This window comes from Gordionus sp. m RMFG-2023, chromosome 2 (genome assembly GCF_954871325.1).
Source record: "Gordionus sp. m RMFG-2023 chromosome 2, tfGorSpeb1-WG-v2, whole genome shotgun sequence".
In the NCBI taxonomy this organism is placed as follows: domain Eukaryota; kingdom Metazoa; phylum Nematomorpha; class Gordioida; order Chordodea; family Parachordodidae; genus Gordionus; species Gordionus sp. m RMFG-2023.
Window position 1 is genome coordinate 19761300 of NC_088776.1, and position 23287 is coordinate 19784586.

The window sequence follows — 23287 nt, forward strand, 5'->3', positions numbered from 1 at the left end:
CTATTAATCCTCTATATAAATCTCTAGTTCTACCTCAAAATCAGTTCCTATATTATAATCCTAAAAATGGAAAGTATATGATTATTATTTTATAATATAAAAATATTTAAAATAATTTTAGTGTCTTGAGTAAAGCCCCAGTAGTTATAGAAAATTTAAATGGTGGTATTTTAGCTGATGAAATGGGGTTAGGGAAAACTTTAGAATTATTGGCCTTGATTTTGTTAAATAGCAAAATGAATTATATAACTTATTTGATGGATTTGAAAAATAATAATAATGGGCATAGAAAACTAAATAAAAATGGCAATTACAATGTAAACTTGATTTTTGATAAGATATATAGTACTATAATGAATTCAAAAGAATATGAAAAATTTTTGAGTATGTACATTGATAAAGTAACATTGCTATCCAAAAAACCTTCTAACAATGAAAATGAAGATGATAAAATAGGATTAGAAAAATATGAAAACTGTTCTTATGTATCTTGCATTTGTGGTGTTACTAAATCTAAATGGTCATCAAAATATTCAACTTTTAAGTGTCAAGAATGTGGAATACTTCAACATTCAAAGTAATATATTATATTTTGGAATCATTTCTAATTTATTTTATATATTTAGATGCCTAAGTTATAATACTAGTAATACTCTTTTCCCAAACCCAGTTTTATGTTGCCATTGTAGTGTTAATTATTTCACATATGAGTCAGGTGCTACTCTTATTATAACCCCAAATTCCATATCTGGTCAATGGATCAAAGAATTTGAAAAACATGTCAATGACCCTACTTTACAAATTATGGTAAAAAAAATTTAATTGAAATGAAAAAAGAATTAACTATATAAATATCCTATTTGACTAAATTAAATATCCTTGCCATAACTCACAAGCTTAAATTTATTTAAAAGTAAAAATAATTTTTTGGCTAAGCCCTAGTACATTTTTAAATAACAATTTAACATTTAGTATTTTTTAGAGTGAGAATAATTGTCATAATTTAAAGATGAAAAATATCAAAGCCAAGTTTAAACTTAAAAAAAGGAATACTTCTAGTCACAACGTTAAAATCAGAATATTTAAAAATTAATTTTTTTAAAAAAAATGTTTTCTACATCTGCCATTTTAAATTCTAAAACAATAATTAAGTCCCCAAACTAAAGTTATTTTTTGCTAGCTCTATCACATCAAATGAACATATCACTGAGGTTCTAAACTTGCAAAATTGAAACCTTTAATATTAAATATGTTTAAAACTAGAAATATGTCATTATAGCCTTTTAAAAATCAAGCCCAAATCGATTAATTTTTGACAAAATATATAAAAATAATTGTTAATTTTAAGTTCATGTAATAGTAAGAATTTTTTTCTAATTTTTTATTTATTGTTAATGTAATGGCTGATAGTTATATTTCTTTAGCCATTAAAAAATTATCAATTTGTAAAATTAAAAAATTAAAAAATAGCATTTCGATAATAATAGATAAAAATCACAATCAACATCTATGGCCTCGACATTGTTATTTGAATTTAATTGTTTTTAATAATAAAACTATTTATGAAGAGAATTATGTCCTGTAGGGCTGACCTCAGGCATGTGGCCAGGAGTTTATTTTAGTAAGGATTTTTTTAAAAATTCTAAAATTTATCTGAGGTTATTATTAAACATTTGTTATAATGCATGATTTGATTCATACTCGCCTTTAGTTGGGAAATACTGTTCATTTTCAGAATACTTAAATGTAGAAACATTAAAATTAGGGAATAACATAAATATTATGTGTTTCTTACAAGATTTTTTTAAAAATTGAGGCAGAAATGGGCCACGGGCCTGATACAGATTTGAAAGAATGTGTTGGGCCAAAAAATTTGCACATTTCTAATGGAAATACTCCTTCTATTGAAGCTTATGATGATTAGTATGTAAATAATAAAGAAAATTAACTATTTTTATCCCAGGAATAAATGTTCCTATTCTGAACCATTAAATAAATTTAATTTTATATTTTATTTCATCTGAAAACATAAAATTTTACCAAATAGGTCAGATCTAATTTGGAATTTTGATTGATTAATATATTTAAAACATTTCTTGTTTAGAAGTAAATGATGTGCCATTGTTTAGTCTTTTTACAAAATATCAAATTTGATCATGATTTTTATTCAATGTCTATTTTTTCAACAATTTCTTTTATCAAGTCTCCATTACATTAAACCTTTTTAGGTAAATATTATTCTGAATTATAAAAATGGTGATATTTTGCAATCGAAATCCATATAAGTTATTTAATTAAAAATCGCAAATTAAATTTGTAAAGATTCAATTTTTTAAAATAGAATAATTATTTTTTGCTAACTCTATTACACATTCACGCCCTCTCTATCCCCCTTCCTTTTATTTTTTGACTCGAGCTTTGGTTTATGGAAAACCCGATCAAGCCTGCAGGTTTCTAATATAATATGATGGAACCTGTTATAAAATATTTACAAATTTTTTTAAGATATTTGAGTCAAATGTTTTTGATTTTTGCAAATGGGACATACTGTACACCCAATATTATTAAAGCGATAGAAAATTAAAAAATAATAATTTAACCTTATCTGTGAGGATTATATTAAAAATTTAGCCCTTTAACAAATAAATGTTGGAAAAAAATTTTTTTTAAGAGGCAAAAGGCAAAGTTTATTATAACAATAATATTAATAGATACTAGTATTTTTAATTATTTCTTTTTTATACAAATTATTTATAGTTTTATAAGGGGGTTCAAAGTGGTTTTACTTATCCGGAAATTTTAGCCAAACAAGATATAATTATTACGACTTATGAAATCCTGATGAAAGAGTTATCTCACGCTAATCTGCCTCATGCTAACTCGTAACTAATAATTAAACGATAAATTCATTTAAAACAATTTATTAATTATTTTAACGTCCAAAAAGAAAGAAAGGATTTTATTGCTAGATGTCCTACTATGTTAAATACATGAAAGATGACCAAATTCATATAAATGCGTCAGCATTTCTTATGATTATGACCTTAATTTATTTTTTTACATTTTGGCGTTTGAATCTATTTACACATAAGTCAGAAATCTGCAAAGGTCTAAATTAAGTTGCCTTGCGCGATTTGAAAAATTTCAAGCCTTGATATAAGTAGTAATCGTTTATTATTAATATTAGGGAGTTAGCCTCCAACCCAACCGTTTAAAAATTATAATTTCCTGAATAGCAACAGAACAATTATTTAAAAGGGAATATCTTTAAGCCGTTCAAAATCGTTAATTTTTTTTAAAAATTTGTTAATTATTGTAAATTCACTTTAATTTTCATTTATTTTAATTTTAAGCTAAGCCTAAACTTGATTTGAAACAAATGCTTTGGCTTAATTACCTGTTTGCCATTTACTACATTAAAATTTAGATGTAATGGGAAGCTTTCATTTTTACTCCTATCAAAATAAAGTTGTTAACATACATTATTTTATTCGATCAAAAGTTTAGGTAATTTACTAATAGGGGTAGGCGCAGTCCGTGAAAATCTTCGTCCATCGGATCATGGTATGTCACGCTGAGAGTGAATAAATTTTGAAGATCGGTAATAAGCTTTATCGGGCGTGATTAAAAAATTTTAAAAGTATTATCTTAAAATCCCTAGCTCCTTACTTACATATTCTATAACAAGTTAAGAAGCTATATTCAAAACGAGATTTTTTTAAAAAAAATTCAATAATTTTCAATTTAACAAAAAAAAATAGAATAAACTATTGGAATTTTTTAAAATTTCTGACATCTTTTTATTTTATAGAAAAACTTATTTCATTATTTTTATTAAAGTTTTTTAATTTTGTCAATTTTGAATCTTTTGCCGGTAAAATTTTATCAGCCCCTAGTTAATTCGATTTCCTGTGAACGATTATTTTCTATAGCCATTAGCTAATAATCGTTTTCTAGTGGAAAGACGACCGTAACTAAAATATAACGATTATTGGCATTTTTCATCTTTAAAATAAAGATTTTAATTTATAAATGTGACTTGATAAGTTGATTCTTAATTACTGCAAAGATATATAAGGACGATTTTATTTCTTGTAATAGTAATATATAATATTTTTAAAAATAATTATTAATTTTTTTGGGCGTGATAAAAATTTTGCCTTTAGTGAGTGGGCGGATTGCAAATAAAAAATTACGCCCGCGCCCACCTCTATTTACTAATTAAAAAAATATATGTATTCAGGTTGGCACGTAGCCTTATAGGAAACGAATATTAAAAATGGACTTATGCAGTCAAAAATAGATTATTTAATAATATATGTGACTAAATCCTTTTGACTATAGAAAAAAAAAAATTCAAAACTTAAATGATGCGCGCATAATTTTTTAGCCATTGCTGAATAATATATTTATTCTATATAATATTTTTTTGGCTTATTCAATTTAATTTAGAAATACAAAGCAGACATGAACTTGAGTCATTATAAAATGAAACAATTTACGGTTTTCATTTAAATCTTAATAATGCCCATCCGTTTAATTTATTAACTCGCCGTTAAATGGGCTAGGTTTGGCTGGTTTAAAATACTTCCTATTGCAAACCTCTAATCGGAAAAGCCTTTAAAAAAATGGTTTGGTTGACCTATGACAGACATACTCACTTGATCAATTTAATTAATATATTTGGGTAATATTCGAAATAATAATCATTTACATTTTATTTAGATCGTGTTACACCAAATTCCGCTCTCCCAAGAAATTTTTCCCAGCCCCTAGCCCATTAACATGCATTTATTGGTGGCGTATATGTCTGGATGAAGCCCAAATGATTGAAAATAAGGTTTCCAAAACAGCAAAGATGGTCAGCCAATTGAAAGCTTGGCACAAATGGTGTATAACTGGAACGCCAATTCAAAAAGATATCGAAGGTTTTTTTAAAAATCTAATAGGATATAATTAATTACACTTTTTAGCTAACATATAAAAAAATTGACTTTAAATATGTTATAAATTTTGTGACACGCCTCTTTTTTTTATTAACGCCAAATAATTACGGATATATTGCAGTCTCCATAGTATTTTAACCCCTGACTGATATGGTGGGAAAAATAACGTGACTGGTTGAGGTCATAGCTTACCCCCATTTTTAAACTGTTATAACACTCAAATTCCTATATTAAGCTTTGATATTTTCGACATTTATTATGGTATATGATTTATATATATAGCGCCAATTGCCTTAAATTTCATATTTTTATAATAAAGATATATTTAAAAATATACAATAATTATAAAAAAATTAAATATTAGTGTGAACTTCTTTTCAAATAATATTGCATTTTTTAAAAAATTATGGGAGTTAACTGCCTCCAAAAAATGCAATAAAAAGGTAGGAAACTTTTCAGAATCTAGTTTAAATATTGACATATTTATAATTAGTTTTACTCGACGAAGATAATTTTAAACAAATTGTCCGGCCAGGCCATAAAAATTTTTATGAAGAAAAATGACAAAAATTTTCTTAATTACCAATTTTAAAAACTTCATTTTTCCGGCCCGGCACAAAAATTATTTAGCCCTGCCCGCGAACCAGGCCACACACCGACTAGTAACAATTTGAAAATCTCTAGAATATTGATTGCTATGCCCCAATATACTACTCATTTTGAATCTTGGCATTGCTGTCTGATTGTCTAATCATATTCGCTTAGTATATTTCCTTTAATTTTAACAATTTAGGATTTACAAAAAACATTTATATTCAATTAAGATCTTTACGGACTGATAACGTTCTTGGATATTCAGCCATACAGTGATAGAACTATTTGGGAAGAGGGTGTGATAAAAAGATTTTGGGATGGAACTCCTGATGGGCAGGATACTTTTTTAAAGTTATTTTCTCGTATCTTATGGCGAACTTTTAAATCCGATGTTATGGACCAGGTTTGGCAAGAAATTGTCACTATATTTTCAATTTTTATTGCGCGTTGTATATAAATTTTATATTCTTTTTTTAAAAAAACTTGTTTTATAGTTAATATTATGCCAAAAAAAGTTTTTTTTACAGGGATGGACTAATTTTTCCTACATTTGTTTTCTCGTTAACTATTTTTAAAGACTCATTTTAAGAAATCAAATTAATAATGACAGATTGGTTTGCCACCTCAACATGAAGATGTAGAATTGTTGACATTTTCTCCAGTTGAACAGCACTTTTACCACAGACAATATTTAGAATGCAGCGGCACCACGCTTAAAACGCTTAAAGATTACTACGAAAAAAATGGTATAAAATTAAATTAAATGAACAAACCTCAAAAAAAATATCATTGCCTAACTAAATTTTTTGGCGATTTTAAATTAGCTAGAGTCAAATTTATTTTTTATAGCGAGATTTTTCTACTAATTAAATTTTTAAATTAAAGAATAAGTGAATAGGTTCAACTTTATTTAAAATGTATTATATATTGTAATTGCATCTAGAAATTATTTCAATATAAAATATTTAAATTAAGTTTTAATTTAAAAAATGATATTTAGAAAACGCAGTTGAGTTCTTATTAGTTTATTAACCACGCTTTTGAATCAATTTTTTTTACCTTCTTTTTTAATAACTTTTAACATTCATTTCCGAAGAATTTCTATTCTCTCTGGAATTGATAAAAATACTCAACTACCATTTTCTCCCAAATTTCTTTCAAACTTTCTTTTTCCATACTTCTTTTTCATTTCACAATTTACCATATGTCTTCATATTCAATATTATGATTTTTGTCCGGACTTGACGATTATCACTAAAACATTAATTATATGATTTTTAACTCATTTTTTTAGTCGTTTTCGCTTTGAAATATAAAATTACTATAGGTTTCTAATGCCATTTCCAAAATAAATGTTTTTTGAGGCATGTTTTCAATAATTTTTTTTATTTACAAACAAATTTGTAGAATTAATAAAAAATCGGCATTTAATTGTTAAAAAACTTCTTTCTTTCTTTGATTTTTATTAATGATTAAATGGCTTCTGGAATTACTGGAAACATGCCTCACAACCCGCTTTGAAGTTATTTTTAGAAATGGCTAAAGGAATATAATTTAATATCTAAACATTTCGATATTCCCAATTCTCTGTGAGTGCTGCACCATCAGATCATTATAGGTATAGGATATTTAACATGCTTTTTTGGAAATCAAGGAAACGCCTTCTCCTTGCTACTTGACTTAAAGTATTTTCATGGTCCCAAATGACAATCTGCCATTGTTTCAATTTCCAATGTTTGATCGGTCCCCATGTAAATTTTATTTTTTGTTGTGAGGAAAGGTTTCTCTTTGGCCTGGCGCCAAGCGTTGAAAAACATATGAATTTATATATTTACCTTGTAAACATTGATATCCAAAACTTGTATATTTTTTTTACAGTTTTAAGCATTCTATCTACTAGGTTTATTTTTCTTTGGTCCTCTTAATTGATTTATATATTAAATGTGATAATGAATCTGCTTATTTTCATATATGATATGAATTATCCGATTCAAATTGAGATATTATCATTTCTTTTTTAAAAAAAAACAGACGCTTTTTATTTAAATATAAATATTAGAGACCAGCAGACCCGGCCCTAAGCCCGACCTGGGTACATGGGTTAATATTATTGACTATGTAAATGAGGATTAAAGGGAAGATATATAATTGAGATTTTGTGAAAATAATACTTTCAGCTTTTGTAAATCATTTTTAATTTTTATTTTAGCTTTAACCTTTTGCCTTTTAATTTTTTTGCCTTATAATTATGTTGGAGCATATATAAAGTGATAGTAAAATTATTTATTCATATTTTTATGTGTTTATTATTTTCAGTTCTTTCTATTTCAATCTATTCTCCAATTGTTACCTCAATCTTGCTTATTATATAGATAATATTTCAAAAGAGCGGTTGAGTTCTTTAAAATACATTATTTATCCGAGACCTGCAGAGGTATCATTTGAACGGCCCAGCCGGGATTTTTTTTCAAAATTTTTTTTCAAAATTTTTTTTCAACCTGGCCCGGGTTTTTTTAAAAAAATTTCAGACCAGGCCCGGCCCGGATTTTTTCAAAATATATTTTATTTATTTTTGATTTTTATAGCTATAATGGCGATTTCAAATATTTGGTTTTAAAATAAACGGCCCGGCCTGGATATTTTTTTAAAAAAAATTTTCAGGCCAGGCACAGTGTGTACATTTAAAAAATTAATATACGCCCATCATAAATCGTCTAATTTGAATAAGACATTTCTCGTTTTCATCTAAATATTACAACAATCTATTATTTATAATTTAATTCATATTGAAATAATTCCTAGTTATATAATAATAAATTTTGAATAAAATTTAACCAATGCCATTGTTTTTTAATTTAAGTAGAAAAATTTTGCTATCCTAAGTAAATTTGGGCATGTGTATTATATTAGCTCCTTATGATTGGCAGAATGACGTAAATCACCAAATATAGTGCTGACTCGTTTCCTGCAAAGGTCAAAATTTTAGGCCCAGATCAGATTTTTTAAATTTGTTGGCCCAGCCCAAATTATTATTTTTGATAATTTTACAGAAAGCCCAGATTTTATTAAAATTTTGAATAATTTTGGCTGTATTTAGCTTATTGTTTCAAGGGTAATTTAAAATATGAACAGTAAATAAATATTAAATGCTCCATTATATTAGCATTTAAAAATCGGCCTGTCCATATTTGAATTTTTTAAAAAATTCGTACCATTTTTGCGCGTCTCTGATTTAAATGAACCAAAAAAGTAAAGGTACAATTCAAATACAAAATAAAAGAAGTATATTCTATTCAATTTAAATTTTAGAGTAAAATTTTTTTAATATTTATAACTTAATACAAGTTAACACGGTGAACGACATTTTCGAAGTTAGAAACGATATAATAACCCATGATAAATTGCCAGAAAACTTTATGCTGGGAAAGTTAGATCATTCGATAATTAGTAAGATTATGGATCCCTTGATTAAGTTAAGACAATCATGTTGTCATCCCCAAATTGTAATAAACAAAAGCAACCGTCAAACCAGGATGAAACGCATTGGAAAAAGATCCAGGAGAATTGGTCGGAAAAGTGATAACACTCACAGCATAGTAATGGAAGACGATAGTTATCAATACAAAAAGTTGGTTTCATTCCTTTTTGAATATTATCATTTTAATACTTTATACTAGAGAACTGCGGATTGAAATTCCATGTCTGGTTAAAAAAAATTAACTTTTCAACATGGACCGGCCTCTTTTTTAAAAAAAATTTTGGTTCGACCCGGATTTTTTTAAAAATCTTTTTCAGCTCGACCTGAAATTTTTAAAATTGTTATTTTAAATTAGGTTGTATTTTGCAAATTATTTAAACGGGAAATTGAAGATATGAGCAGTAAATTAAATATTAAACGCTTCATTATATGATTTTTCAACTGATTAATTGGTATAATTTCAGTTTTTAAAAAATAATAATCGGCCTGGCTAAGATTTTTAAATTTTTAAGTCCAAACTTATCGGGATTTTAAAATTAAGCCCAACCCAAATTTTTTAAATAATACCCCCTTTTTTAGATCCTATTTTTCTAAATTATTTCAGAGGCAAATTGAAAATATGAGTTACAATAAATGTTTATTGGTCATAATATTATTTTCCATCTAATTTTTATTGATTTAAATATATATATCATTAAAATTTGACTTGGCCCTGGTTGTCACTGTTAGCACGCTTTTAGAACGTCTATAATATGAGTGCGCTTACTAAAATATTATCTAATGGGCAAAGCGTACGCATAAATCAAGAGATTTGACTTTTTAGTTAATGATTAATTAGTAATGTCACATATCTAAGGTTGATATGCGAAACTAAATTTGCTTCTTTTTTTTAACAAGAACAAATTCTATTCGATCTCTTTTTTGGAGCTAAACTTTTAAAATTGGAAATATATGGTATAAATCGGTAAATTGATTAAGGTTAGCATGATTAAATCTGATTTTTTTAAAAAAAAATCACGATTTTAATCAATTCTCTTTTTTGCGTTGATTTAAATAATTGATAATTTTTAGTTGTTCTTTTTTAAAATTATAATCATTTTTATTACACCTTATTTTGCTTATAAGTTTTAATTAATTGCTAAATTTATATTCTTTATAAATGATTTTGTATTACTGATCATTTAATTTAATATTTAGTTAATACTTAGATCAATTCTGAAGTAGTTTATAAAAATTAATTCTAATTTATATGAAAAATATTAAATGAATATATTCAATGCAATATGGCATTTCGTTGAACATTTAAGCAGGGACCCGAATTGTTATTTATAACGGTTTAGTTTGGTTACGGTTCTTGAGAAGAAATTTATATAAAGGTTCCGTTCGGTTTATCTAATTATAAACATTTATTACGGTTAGAAATTTTTTTTTATTGAAGCAACACCATCTTCTAATTTATTTTTATTATAAGCATCTATGAATTATATATAAAAAAAATATATAAGATTCAAAATAACTCATTTTTAAATATATTATTTGAACTTATAAGTAATATATTTTCAAGTATAAATGGATTCCTTTTTGTTCGTTGTGACGATAACACAAAAAGCCCTTTCTACAGAAACTTGTGTTGCGGGAACCGCCAGTATTATAAGAGCACGTTTATATAATTCTGGATATTCAAATTATTTTTTATTTCTAAAATATAAAAACTGAACCGGTTTAACCCTTTTTTGTAAAGGTTCTTTTTACTCCTTCAAAAAATAATTTTATCGGTTCTGTAACGGTTCAGATATTTATAACAAAAATAAAAAAATTTTAAAAGAATATTTAAGGGGATTCGGAATCTTTTTTTTTAAAAAAACAATTAAATTATAGTTTTTTGCCGCCTGGCTGGCACCAGAAAATTTTATTTTTTAGAGATATTTAATATGTATTACTTTTATGCTTTATATCATTAAATACTCGAAGGCAATATTTTGTTTTACGCCCGAAAATTCACGGTGTTTTTATATTTTTCAAAATTTTAATGCTATAATTTTTTACACTTTTTTGAATTTATTTCTTTAATTCCATAATCCATAATAACAAAAAATAAATACATAATATAAATCCAAATTTTTACTTAGAAAAAGAAGAATGTCTATTTTTTTTATTTCAATTGTGTACGCCTTTCCTCTAATAGGCAATTGGCTACAGAAAATAACCTTTCACTAGAAGCCGAATTTGCCAGGGCTGACAAAATTTTACTCTCTAATTTTCTCAAAAAAGGAAATAAATTTTCCTGCTTCCAAAACTTCAAAATATTGCCATTGTTATTTGTTTTATTTTTTAAAATTTTATTTTGATAATATTGATATTGGTATAATTTACAAAAAAATGATAAAACACTAAAATATTAACTATATAAAAATATGTAAAAATATATAAAATTATTAAATAAAAATATATATTGGTCCTTAGCCTTTTTTTTAAAAAACATTTGGATAATCTCAACTTAAAATTTGTTCGTTGTTATAAATAATTTAGTTTTAACAATCTCTAAATGAGTCTGACTTTATTTGGCTCAACCTAAAGATACATAGTATTTTTACTTATTGATTTTTAAAAACGACTAACTCAATATTACATCCAGAAAAATAAACCATTATAATTTTTTATATACTGAACCGTAACCAGTATTTTAAGAGAATATCATGATATAAAATTGTTATTCATAAAATATAACACCCCAATCCTTTCAAGGGCCCTGGTAGAAAGACTTAATATAGCTAAAAATGTCTTTTCAGATAAATGAGGATGCCTTAATGACCAAAATTTTGAAAATATTTTATTACTGAAATCTAATAATTATTTATAATCATTTAATCATATATTATGTGATTATATTAAAAACTAAAAATCATTATTTTAGTTATATTTTGTTAAATGTGATATCGAGTCAATAAATTTTAAGCTCATTTCATGCATTTTCACGATAAAATCCTATTAGGTTTATTCAAAGCTTATATAAGAGTATAATAAAAATTGTATCTATCAAGATAAATTTTTAGACGATGTATCTGGATCTAGAACATTTTAGACGATGTATCTGTATCTAGATCCATTTAAAAGTATACTTTAACAACTCTGGTTTGATTAATGACTGACCTTGATGATATATTTTTATCTATAGCACATTTTATAAAATAGAATTTATAAAAAAATCGGGATTGGATCAAAAAAATTGATATCTTTTTTTAAAAATGACCACTTTCGCCAGCCCTAGATTAGATAAGATTAAGTACTATATACGAATAATGATTAGAATTTCTAGGGCTATATAGTGTTTATTCAAAATGATATCTAACAAAACTGTGTTAGACATCTAGATATCTTCGGAATTGTCTTTCCTTTAAAATTAATGTTAAAGAAAAATAAATATTAAAAATCGATACAGAATTATGACAATGGGAAATATCTTGGAATCGCTGATTAAGAAGTCTAGAGTAGAATGCCAAGAAATTCACAGATCCATCATATCATCTTTAAACGGTACCTGTATATTTATTTAGATTTTTTATAGGCATATAAGTTTTTTTTAACATGTATTTATATATCTCTTGAATTTGATAATAAAAATTAAATTTTTTACAATATTTTAAAATAAATGACGCTTTAATTTGTCAAAGTATTGGTACCGTGTAACATTTTACATAGCTCTGTTCGTTACAAAAATAAAATAGAAAATAAACATAATATAATAAACTTAATATTTTTACACAAATAGTTTTATCCGTCAATCTGCATTTGTAGCTTTAAATATTTAGTGTTATAATTGTTTATTTTTTAAATTGTTATTTATACAAAAAAATTAATTTAAAAAAATATACATAAAATATCTAAATTCAATATATATATATATTGTATGTCTTAATTATTCCTTAATTTCATAGGTTTTAGCGGCATAGAAATGATCAAAGGCAATTACGACTCAGCCGTTACGACGTATTCCAAAGTTTTTACTTCCTGTCGCTTATACGGAGATAAATTAAAAACCGATGCCTTGCAAAGGATACATGCTTGCGTTAATTTGAAGGAGGCTCTTAATATGTTGAACAGCTTGAATGGACCTGTTAACCTGGATAGGGATGATTTCACAGATAATGATGATAAACCTAAATTGGATATATCAAATAATTTGGCAGATGAAGGAAAAGAAGGGGCTGATAAACCTGACCCATTGTTGGATGTTAAATTTTTGGATTCCGAGGTTAGTATTAGTAATTCTTTTTATTGTTCATCCCAATATGGGCCATGTAGAATATTCTAGATATTATGTATAGTATAGCTTATTCGACTTTCCCAATAAGCTGATAATTTATTTTTGTCCCACTCCTCAAAATAGGTTTTCTACGATAACGACCCCTCTCCCTTTTGGATTTTAATGTATATTATTTTCTGTTAAATTTAACCAACCAGTACCATAGATTAAGAGAAGAATACCTTCAAAAGTTTGAAACCGAGATAAAAGCAAAGAGTTCAAGACTCGATAACATCCATCTTAGTTTAAACGCGAATCAATATTTTAAGTTCGATTATCGCAAAGCTTTTGATACTACAAATTCTGGATATGATAAATTTTTTCATTGGTTTCTTGAATTTATGGTGGATGAAAACAATTCAAGTTTTAACGAAGAGATAGCCTACAAATTTAAGACTGAAAAGTTGTTTCAGAATCGTTCCTACTGCTTGGATCTTATTTATGAAGAGTAGTTATTTATTTCATAAATTTTAATCAAGATTTTCGAAATATTACATGTGCATCCTTATTCCTTTAAAAAAGTTATTTTTTAAAAAATAATTAACATTAAAAAAATGATTTAATTCAAAAAATCTTTTTTAATATAATTTTTCATAACCTTAAAGTTAGTCTTTCTTTGAGTTTTAAATTTTTGAAACAAAGTTTGGACACAATCTTACACCATAAATTCACATTTCATTTATCTGATTATTGAGTTAGAGTGCATAAAATTTAAATCGAAAAATAAAAAACATTTACAAAACAAATTTTCTAGAAAATTTCAAAAATTTAACATTAGATTTTTGTTTAAATTTTTAGATTGTGAAAGTTCAAAATTATCAAAATTATAGTTTTGGGCATAGCTTTCTTAAATCATCTACTTAAACCATTTTCTTACATAATGTTTATATTTGTTTTTGAAAACTTGTAGCGAAAATCAACTTTCATTGAAAACTTATCGGTACATAATGTTACACGCTCTCCAGAAACTATGCTCTACTCGCCAGCATTTATTGACTAGATTATTATCACTCAAAGATAGATATCCAAACAAATGTGATATTAATACTGCAACGGAATGCCATCTCCGATTGCCTGCGGAAGATATCGATTCGATCGAAACAACTGGAACTAAATCGAAAATGAGTTCTTTTGAGCTGAGTGGTGGTATTAAAAAACGCAAAAAATTTAAAATGTAAAAAAAATTAATGTATTTTTTGTTATATCATTTTATTTGTATTACAATTTTTCATTGAGGGCTTTTTTAAAATAAAATATCCTATTTATACTAGTGATTGGCATCGGGCCTAATTTTTCAAGCCCCGCCTTAAATTTTTTTAAAAAATTGTCTAGCCCGCCATCCCGGACAAAGAAATTTTTTATTTGTCTCGAAAAGCCAAACCCAAAATAAGAATTATTTGGCGACGGCGACCCGGTGTAGTATTGTAAAATCAATACCATCTAAAATCAATACCATATTGATAATTTATGACCGAACCTCAACTTTTACGAATAAAATCTAAAATATAATTTACAAATCTTGAATCGACATTTAAATATTAGCACATCTCAAAATTTTATTGATTCTCATTCAATCAAAAAGGTACATTCAATTTATTTGAATTCATAATATCATTTATAAAACTTTAAATCAACACTTATGTATAAAGATCTGGACGTGTTAATATTGCTATTGGTGTCTTGCTATGTTTCTAGAGCACATCACAAAATTTTATAGATTAACCATACAAAATTTTATAGATATCTAAAAAATAAAATGACGATTTTAAGAAGTTAACAGGAAATGATTAAAACATAATCAGAGATAGATATTGATTGGGATCCTTTGATGTAATAGAAACCTTTTTGTCTGTTATTAGCTTAAGCTTTTGTCTAAATTTTAAGGCTTGAGATCTCAATAATACTATGATAAAAGAAGAAAACTTATATACATTTGTATTTATTTAAAAAATTTTGCAGGATGAAGTTGAATAAACAATATAATTTTAACCATAAGAAGAAAATTATTACAAATAAAAATTATATTGGATATCAAGAATTGTAAAATAAATAAATTCCCTGAAAAAATTATATAAAAGAATAGAAAATCATTTTTATATTTATTTAAATAATTTTTTTACATATTGAAAATGGCCGCCAATATTTTTGAAGCTATGAAAAAATATATAATAATAAATATTTTACAATTTTAATGGCCGCCAATATATTTGAAACAAAGAAAAAATATATAATGAATAAATATTTTACAATTTTAATGGCCGCCAATTTGAAGCGATGAAAACATCTCTTAAAAATCAATACGGTATTGATTCTACTGTGATAATATCAATACCGTATTGAAGCTACAATGGGTATTGATTTTACAATCCTACACCGGCCCGAATTTATCTAAGAGAAAGATTTAATTTTTTTTTGATTATATAAAAATATTCACAAATAAAAAATATTCGCGCCTTGTTTCTTGCAAGAATTTATAAAAATTTAAGCTAACGGCCTGAAATTAAATTTGGCCCGACCTAGCCTGAACCAAAATTATATTTTAAAATAGAGCTGGTCCGAAATCCGTTTGGGGGGCCAGGCCGTGATTTGCAGATCTCTAAATTATACCAATCTGTTATGGCAAAATTATTTAATTGATTACATATTTTTTATTTCATGGCTTTTATTGTTTTATATTTAAATTTATTTTGTGGAATGATTTATAATATGGGCTGCTAAATGATTTAACCTCAATATCCCCTCAAAAAAATATATTATATTATTTCCGTGATCCATGATATATAGCGCATATGCCCTCTGACGTTGAATAAGCAACAGAGCTACGCTAGGTTTTCCTCATTTTCATCTAATTGTAACATAAGTTAATTGGGGTGTAAAGTTAAAAAATATGAAGAGTCCTCTACACGTTTTTGGGCAAGCCGCACGTACTTGTACGCGCAACATTTCGAAAAATGTTACAGATTTCCATAGGCTTTAAGAAAAAGAGCGGAGCAGAAAAAGAGCCTATGCCAAGAACTGCAGTATAAGTTAATTACTGTAAAGGTGGGTGGTAGCTGATTTTAAGTTTAAATTCTTTAGTGTAAGTCTTTATGATTGCTATCAATATTGAGATTTAAGGTTCATAGAATCTGAAATAAAGATGATTAAATAAAAAAAAATTTGCCTGGTCAGCAGAGTTGTTAAAGTATCTAGATATAAAAATATGGTATCTGTATCTAGATAGATTTTTGATTAAATATCTGTATCTAGATAATATTTTAGAGGTATCTGTATCTATTTTTAGATACTTTTAAGATACATTTTGATATACTTTTATTTAACGCTTTTTTATATTATAAATAAATATACTTGAATGTAAAAATTATTTTATTTCATATGAGCATATAACTTAATATTAATATATATTAAAAAATTATATATATATGTAAAATATTAAAACTTGTATATAAAAAAGAATATATAAATATTAATTAAATATTATGTCCGAGTTATCAATAACAAGAAAATTCTGATATTACAATCCATCTCAAGGAATTTGCCATTTTTAATTGCAATGGAATTGGTATTTTATTCTATTATATTAATTTTTCAGATTAACATTGAACGACGAATATGATGACATTCCATGGCCAATTTATAGACCATATTTTAAAATAATATCTCATAATAAAGAAAACAAATCTATGTTAGTAAAATGTTTGCCATGTTTACCAAAAAATATACAAATTTCTGTTAGCATTAGCTCAACTTGTAACATTGTAAAGCATTTAAGGGTATAAATACTAAATATATGTTTACAATTTTAAATTTTAAGAGAAAACATCAAACACTCCTAATCCAAATAAAAAAGGGGAAGGAGAAAAAATGTATTAAGGAAAATATTGGACTAGGCTCATCGTCCATTGATTTCTTTTCCAAGAGACCTAAGATTTTAACCCAAGCCATTTTAGATGATTTAATAACCGATTTTATTATTAATAGCATTCAGCCATTTTCAGTTGTTGAAAATCCATCATTTATAAAAATGATCAAAACATTAGCACCACAAAAAAATATAATTTGCAGACAGACAGTGGTTGCTAGAATTTCCCAAAAATGGGAGAATGAAAAGAAAGAAATTATTAAAAGTCTAATAGAACCATCGTTAATATGCACAACAGCAGATTGTTGGAGTGCCTATCGCAGGTAAACATTTAAATTTGTATAATAATTTAATTACAAACAAATTATTTGAGCAGTTTTAATTAATGTTAATTTTTAGTTCATACATAGGAGTCACTGCACACTATATAGATCCAAAAAGTTTGGAAAGAAAAAATGTAGCGTTGGCTTGTAAAAGAATGACTGGTAGTCATTCATATGATAAAATAGCAAAAAATTTATAAGATATAGCAAAGGATTATTGCATACAAAATAAAATCTCAAAGACCATTACTGATAATGCCAAAAACTTTATCAAATAATTTAGGTATATTTTATAAGCCAATTGAAAATATTAGTGAATCCATTGATGATCTGGAAGATGAAGAAACAGTTGCACCAATATCAATATCAGGTCTTTATACTACTGCTCAGGATTTTGAAATATCAGAATCATATATTTTACCTAATCATCAATGTTGTGTCAGTCACACATTGAATCTTGTTGCCACTGTAGAGCCTTACAGTGTAAACAATATCAGAGGGTAAAACTATAATTTTAATTATAATATTTAATATTTTATTCCTTAGATATATAGCACAACATTGTCTAAATGCCAAAATATATGGAATAGACAAAATAAATCTCAAAATTCAGCTGAGATTATAAAAAACAATATTGGCCGATATTTTATATGTCCCAATATAAATAGATGGAACTCCACTTATAATGCTTTACAATTAATGTCAGAAATTATTAAGACTAAATTTAAAAAATTGGACAAGATTTGCGATGGAATAAAATTACCTAGATTTTTATTTAATGAATGTGATTTTATTCATGAATATTGTTTAGTTATAAATAAAATTTGTATATACAGCATTATTTTAAATTAGCTAATGAAGCCGGTAGCAAGTTCACTTGATATCCTGCAGGGAGATAAATATATGTTCACAGCTTGTTACTGTGCAACTATTTCCCAGCTCATTATTAAATTGAAAAATTTTAAACAAATGAACCTGAAATTTTGTTTACCACTCTTAAATGCCTTACTTAAAGGGATTGAAGATAGGTAAACTAATAATAAATTAATCAATATTTAATAATTCTAGGTTTATTGGGACAATTTTTGAAGATGAAAATATTTTGGCAACTATGCTTCATCCTTTTTTTAAACTAGATTAGACATGGTTGCAAATGGATGAAAATTTTAATAAAAAAAACAATTAATACAAAGATTAGTTGAGGAATTATCAAAGTCTTCAAATGAGTGCAAATTAACCTGTGAAAAAAAAACTAATAATTTAATATCCTATTTTTTTCAGTATCCCACAGCAGTAGATATGATTGTTAATGATTTAAATTCTGATAATCAACAAATTTTAAATAGTTTTTTCAAAAATGAATGCCGAGATTTTAGTATTTTTAAACAATATCCTGATATAAAAATGTTATTCATTAAATATAACACCACAATCCCTTCCAGCGCCCCTGTTGAAAGACTTTTTAGTATAACTAAAAATGTCTTTACAGATAAACGAGGATGTCTTAATGACCAAAATTTTGAAAATATTTTATTACTGAAATCTAATAATTATTTATAATCATATATTATATTATTTTATTAATGATATATAATAATTATTTATATTATTCATATATTATATTAATATCTAAAAATCATTATTTTAGTTATATTTTGATAAATGTGATATCGAGTCAATAAATTTTTTAGATCATTTCACAATAGAATCCTAATTTAGGTTTATTCAAACCTTATCTAAGAGTATAATAAAAAATGTATCTGTACCTAGATACATTTTAAATTGTATCTGTATCTAGATAACTTTTTAGAAGCTGTATCTAGATAATTTTTAGACTATAATGTATTTGTACCTGTATCTAGATCCATTTAAAAATCTTTTAACAACTCTGCTGGTCAGTATGATATAGTATTATTTTTTGTTGATGATTTATCCATACAATACAGTATTACCACTTATACTTCCAAATCTTCCAAAAAAATTTTCCAATTACATACGATATTCTCTATTATATTCTTTATTTAAAAAAATAAAAAATAGTTGCGAGTATTGCCTTTTAGAAGAAAATTTTTCACAATACGAATCCCAATTATTTTTATCCACATCATCCTTTTCTGGCACGACAGAAATTGATAATACCAGCAGTTCAGAAAATGAAGATGACCGGCAAAAAAAGCTTAGCAAGGGAGTATGGAAAGAGAGCCACCTTGAAAGAGCTCTAAAAATAATGGCCCCATATCACGCGAAGCTCGGCGGCAATGAAGAAGGGGGCCGCGATAAAATTTCTTCTTCTCATTTAAAATGGTTCGAACTAGTGAAGAGAGAATATAAGGTTTATTGAGTGCCCAATTATTATTATCAGTTTTTTTTATTACCTTTTGAAGGGTGACGATAAAGTGTTCTTTATTTTTTGAGAGATGAGCAACATTAAAATGGTAGAAATTATAAGGTTTTCTAACTAAAAATATAAGAAAGAAAAAATTAAATCTCCATTGATATCATTACTATTTTCATCATACTTAATTATATTTTTGAAGATTCTGCACGAACTTTTGATAGCACTAAGACATAGAATAGCAGCTCTAGATGAACTTGAAATAGCTATTACTCGTTTTCAATTAGATGAAACATTACTGAATGATAAAACATTGTTTAAAGATAGCAAGAAGCCTTTAAATGTTGTAAGTCCATACGAACTCGATGTATTGATGGAGGAATTACAAGCTTCATTGGGGAGCGGAGAAAATGCTTTAAAGAAGAAATTAGGTCATCTTTATTATCTCGAAAATTTGCAGAAGGTTTTTTGTGATAATTCAAATTTAATTGTTTTTTATCGATATATAAATATGCAACAAAATATCTTTTATAAAATTATTAATAGGATTAACTGGCAATTGAAAATGGGATTATTTTGATTAATACTAATTTTTACATTAATATTCTGATGCTATAAATTAACATTATCGTTAAATAAAAACAACTAAATCTTATTAGAATATTTTATAATTGATAAGGGTTTCAATAGTTTATTTTAAAAAAATTATCATAAATTAGTCATCATAATTTGAAGATTTTTTAAATATTTAATAATCAATAAATTTTAGTAACGACAAACGCGTTAAATTGGTCATGTATTTTATTAATAACAATAAATAAAATACATTAACTGACCTCATCACATTTTTATTAATAAAATAGCAATTAGTTGTTTGCCAATTAAGATAATTGCTTAATATAATAGTCTCCGGTCATTATGAAGAACTTATATAGTTCATTATAGGTCTCCAAAAAAATCGAATCGAATAATGAAATATTCCAATTCAATTCATAAATTTTTAATCGAATAATTTAGTATTCAATTTTGTATTAAATAATTCGATTTTTTTTTTAAAAACGAATTTTTTAAACATTTTATAGGATATTTGCTAATAATTCTAAAATTAAACGAATAATTCGATTATTTACGAAAATTTTCGATTTTCAAAAATTTTGGAATAATAATAATTTGATATTATTAATTGTCAATTTCTTAAAAGTAATTCGAATCAAATCTCCAATAATTTTCGATAGCATAGAAGTTCATTATATTAAATAATCTCCACTTGTCTAATTTGAGTTCTTTATCTGTCAATTTTATTAAATTTGTGCAAGGATTATATTCTTGATAATTATATAAACTTAATAATTTGCTAATTTAAGAGAAAAAATTAGTTTGAAATAAGGCTCATGTTTGAATATAAATAATTTTGATACTTCTATCATAGCGCAATATTTCCAAACAGTCTATGCAACATATTCCCCTCAACAATGAATTATTAGTGAATACTGAAGAAAAAACTACATCCACATCAAAAACCTCCAACAATCTCGAATCAGATCATCAAATGATTTGCCCAGTATGCTTAAAATCGCTTGATTTCGAATGGAACGTCTTAATATGTGGCCATAGCCTGTGCATTGAATGCGTCAATTCTTTCACGAAACAAAAACACAATTTAGTCAGCGCCAAGAAATTAAAGTGCCCAATTTGTAGGGAATGCACACTGGTTAACGAAATAGCTTGGGTGAACGATTCGAAAGCCAACACCGATAAATCCGGAAGCAATGAAGAAATTAAAGTTTGTTTTTAGATATCATATTATGAGTTGTGCAGTGATGTCAAAAAAATTCATTATATTTAGCGAGTTACTTTTTAAAAATATTCTGATTTATAAAACAAAAATTATAATGTGCACTTTATCATTTTTTGTTGCATTTTATTAATGAAATAGTTTATATATTATATCATATTCGCTCTCAAAAAAGTAAAGATGCAGCTACATTAGTTCTACCTATAATACGTTAATTTTACATAAATTTTTAATAATATTAAGCAAATAAAATATATAGTTGTTTGCAATCTGAGCCAGATGAATTTAAAAGATGAGCTTTTAATTGCTAATTTAATTATATAAAATATAAGGGAAGTTATTCAACTAAAATTACCAGCATTGTAGCCAAGCTCAAACAAATTCAAAGGGTCGAGTCCGCAGTCAAAAGTCTCATATTTTCGTCTTGGAAAGAAATTTTGATCATACTAGAACATGCCTTGGATAACAATGAATTGAAACACACACACCTTTTTACCAAGAAAGATTTTGAGGTTTTAATTTCAAAAAAAAATTATTAAAAATTACCTATAATCCTTGTCACTGAAGCCTTAAAATTAAATATCAAATTATAACAAAATTATAATTTGTCAATTATACTTATTTTTGAAGAAAATGCTTTAAAGATGGGATGGGGGTAGTGCAAGATTTTTGAATAATATTTTTACACTCAACGCCTTTAAAATTTGATATATTAATATGCATGTCTATATCATATTTTACCACTAAGACTAACTTAGCCAGATTTAAAGAGAGCAACGACACGAATATTCTATTAATTCCCTTTAATCATGGGGCCAAAGGTTTAAATATAACGGAAGCAACTCATGTGTTTTTGATGGAACCCGTTTTAAATCAATCTATCGAGGCTCAAGCTGTTAATAGGGTCCATAGGATCGGGCAAAATAAGTTTACTCTCAAATAAAAATTTTAAATATGTTTCATAAATGTTCGTGACTAGAGCTCATACCGAAAATGATTATTATATAATTGATGTTATATATAATTTTACTTGACTCTAACCTCACCCTGCCTAATCTAAAATTAGGATTTACTTGATGTTCCCCCATTTTTGATTTCCATTTACCCTTACACGCACAGAAAAAATGGATCATATTTATTTGTTATGACGTATTTTTTTAAAGATGGATAATAACCAATTTTTCATTTTATATCAAAAAATTTTAATATTTTAAAAAGCTTTAAGTTGGGTTAGATTAATTATATTATCATACAAAAGGTTGCCCCAAAACGGAATATTTTGGCATAGTGAATGAAAGGGTAAGACATTTTCTTAATTTTGGCCTGAGTTGTCATTCCATTTATAAATAAACATTTTTGTAAATATTACAAAAACTTGTACACTTCTATATTGATTTATCAACATTGAACATTTTTTTTTTAAAAAAAGGATAACCTACGTTCACAAATTCATAATAAAAGGAACAATCGAAGAAAAAATTATAAATTTGGCCAATCACATAAAAGATAGATTTGATTATAAAGGCAAGGAAGGCTTTAATTTAACTTTAAATCAAATATATTCACTATACAAAAATGATGATTGTAATTAATTTATAAATTTTATTATTATCTAATTTATATTATGGTATAATTATTACAATGCGTAAAT

At 26.0% G+C, this 23287-nt stretch overlaps 1 protein-coding gene across 1 annotated transcript; it reads left to right on the forward strand.

The window, feature by feature from the left end:
• The first annotated feature begins 353 nt into the window (after window positions 1–353).
• Window positions 354–23287, forward strand: LOC135924161 (E3 ubiquitin-protein ligase SHPRH-like). Its single transcript, XM_065459210.1, has 17 exons — window positions 354–577; window positions 627–807; window positions 2758–2882; window positions 4726–4928; window positions 5771–5943; window positions 6151–6286; window positions 8886–9168; window positions 12458–12552; window positions 12954–13270; window positions 13480–13769; window positions 14232–14495; window positions 19547–19838; window positions 20044–20304; window positions 21271–21624; window positions 21969–22148; window positions 22385–22563; window positions 23066–23287. Exons 1-17 carry the CDS (start codon window positions 354–356, stop codon window positions 23226–23228), a joined length of 3720 nt encoding a protein of 1239 aa, XP_065315282.1. The 3' UTR covers window positions 23229–23287.

Coding starts and splice junctions, on each gene's coding strand:
- LOC135924161 (XM_065459210.1), top strand. CDS start 354: ATGAATTCAAAAGAATATGAAAAATTTTTGAGTATGTACATTGATAAA. Junction 9,169..12,457: donor GATAGTTATCAATACAAAAA/GTTGGTTTCATT, acceptor AAATCGATACAG/AATTATGACAATGGGAAATA. Junction 19,839..20,043: donor TAGTGAAGAGAGAATATAAG/GTTTATTGAGTG, acceptor ATATTTTTGAAG/ATTCTGCACGAACTTTTGAT.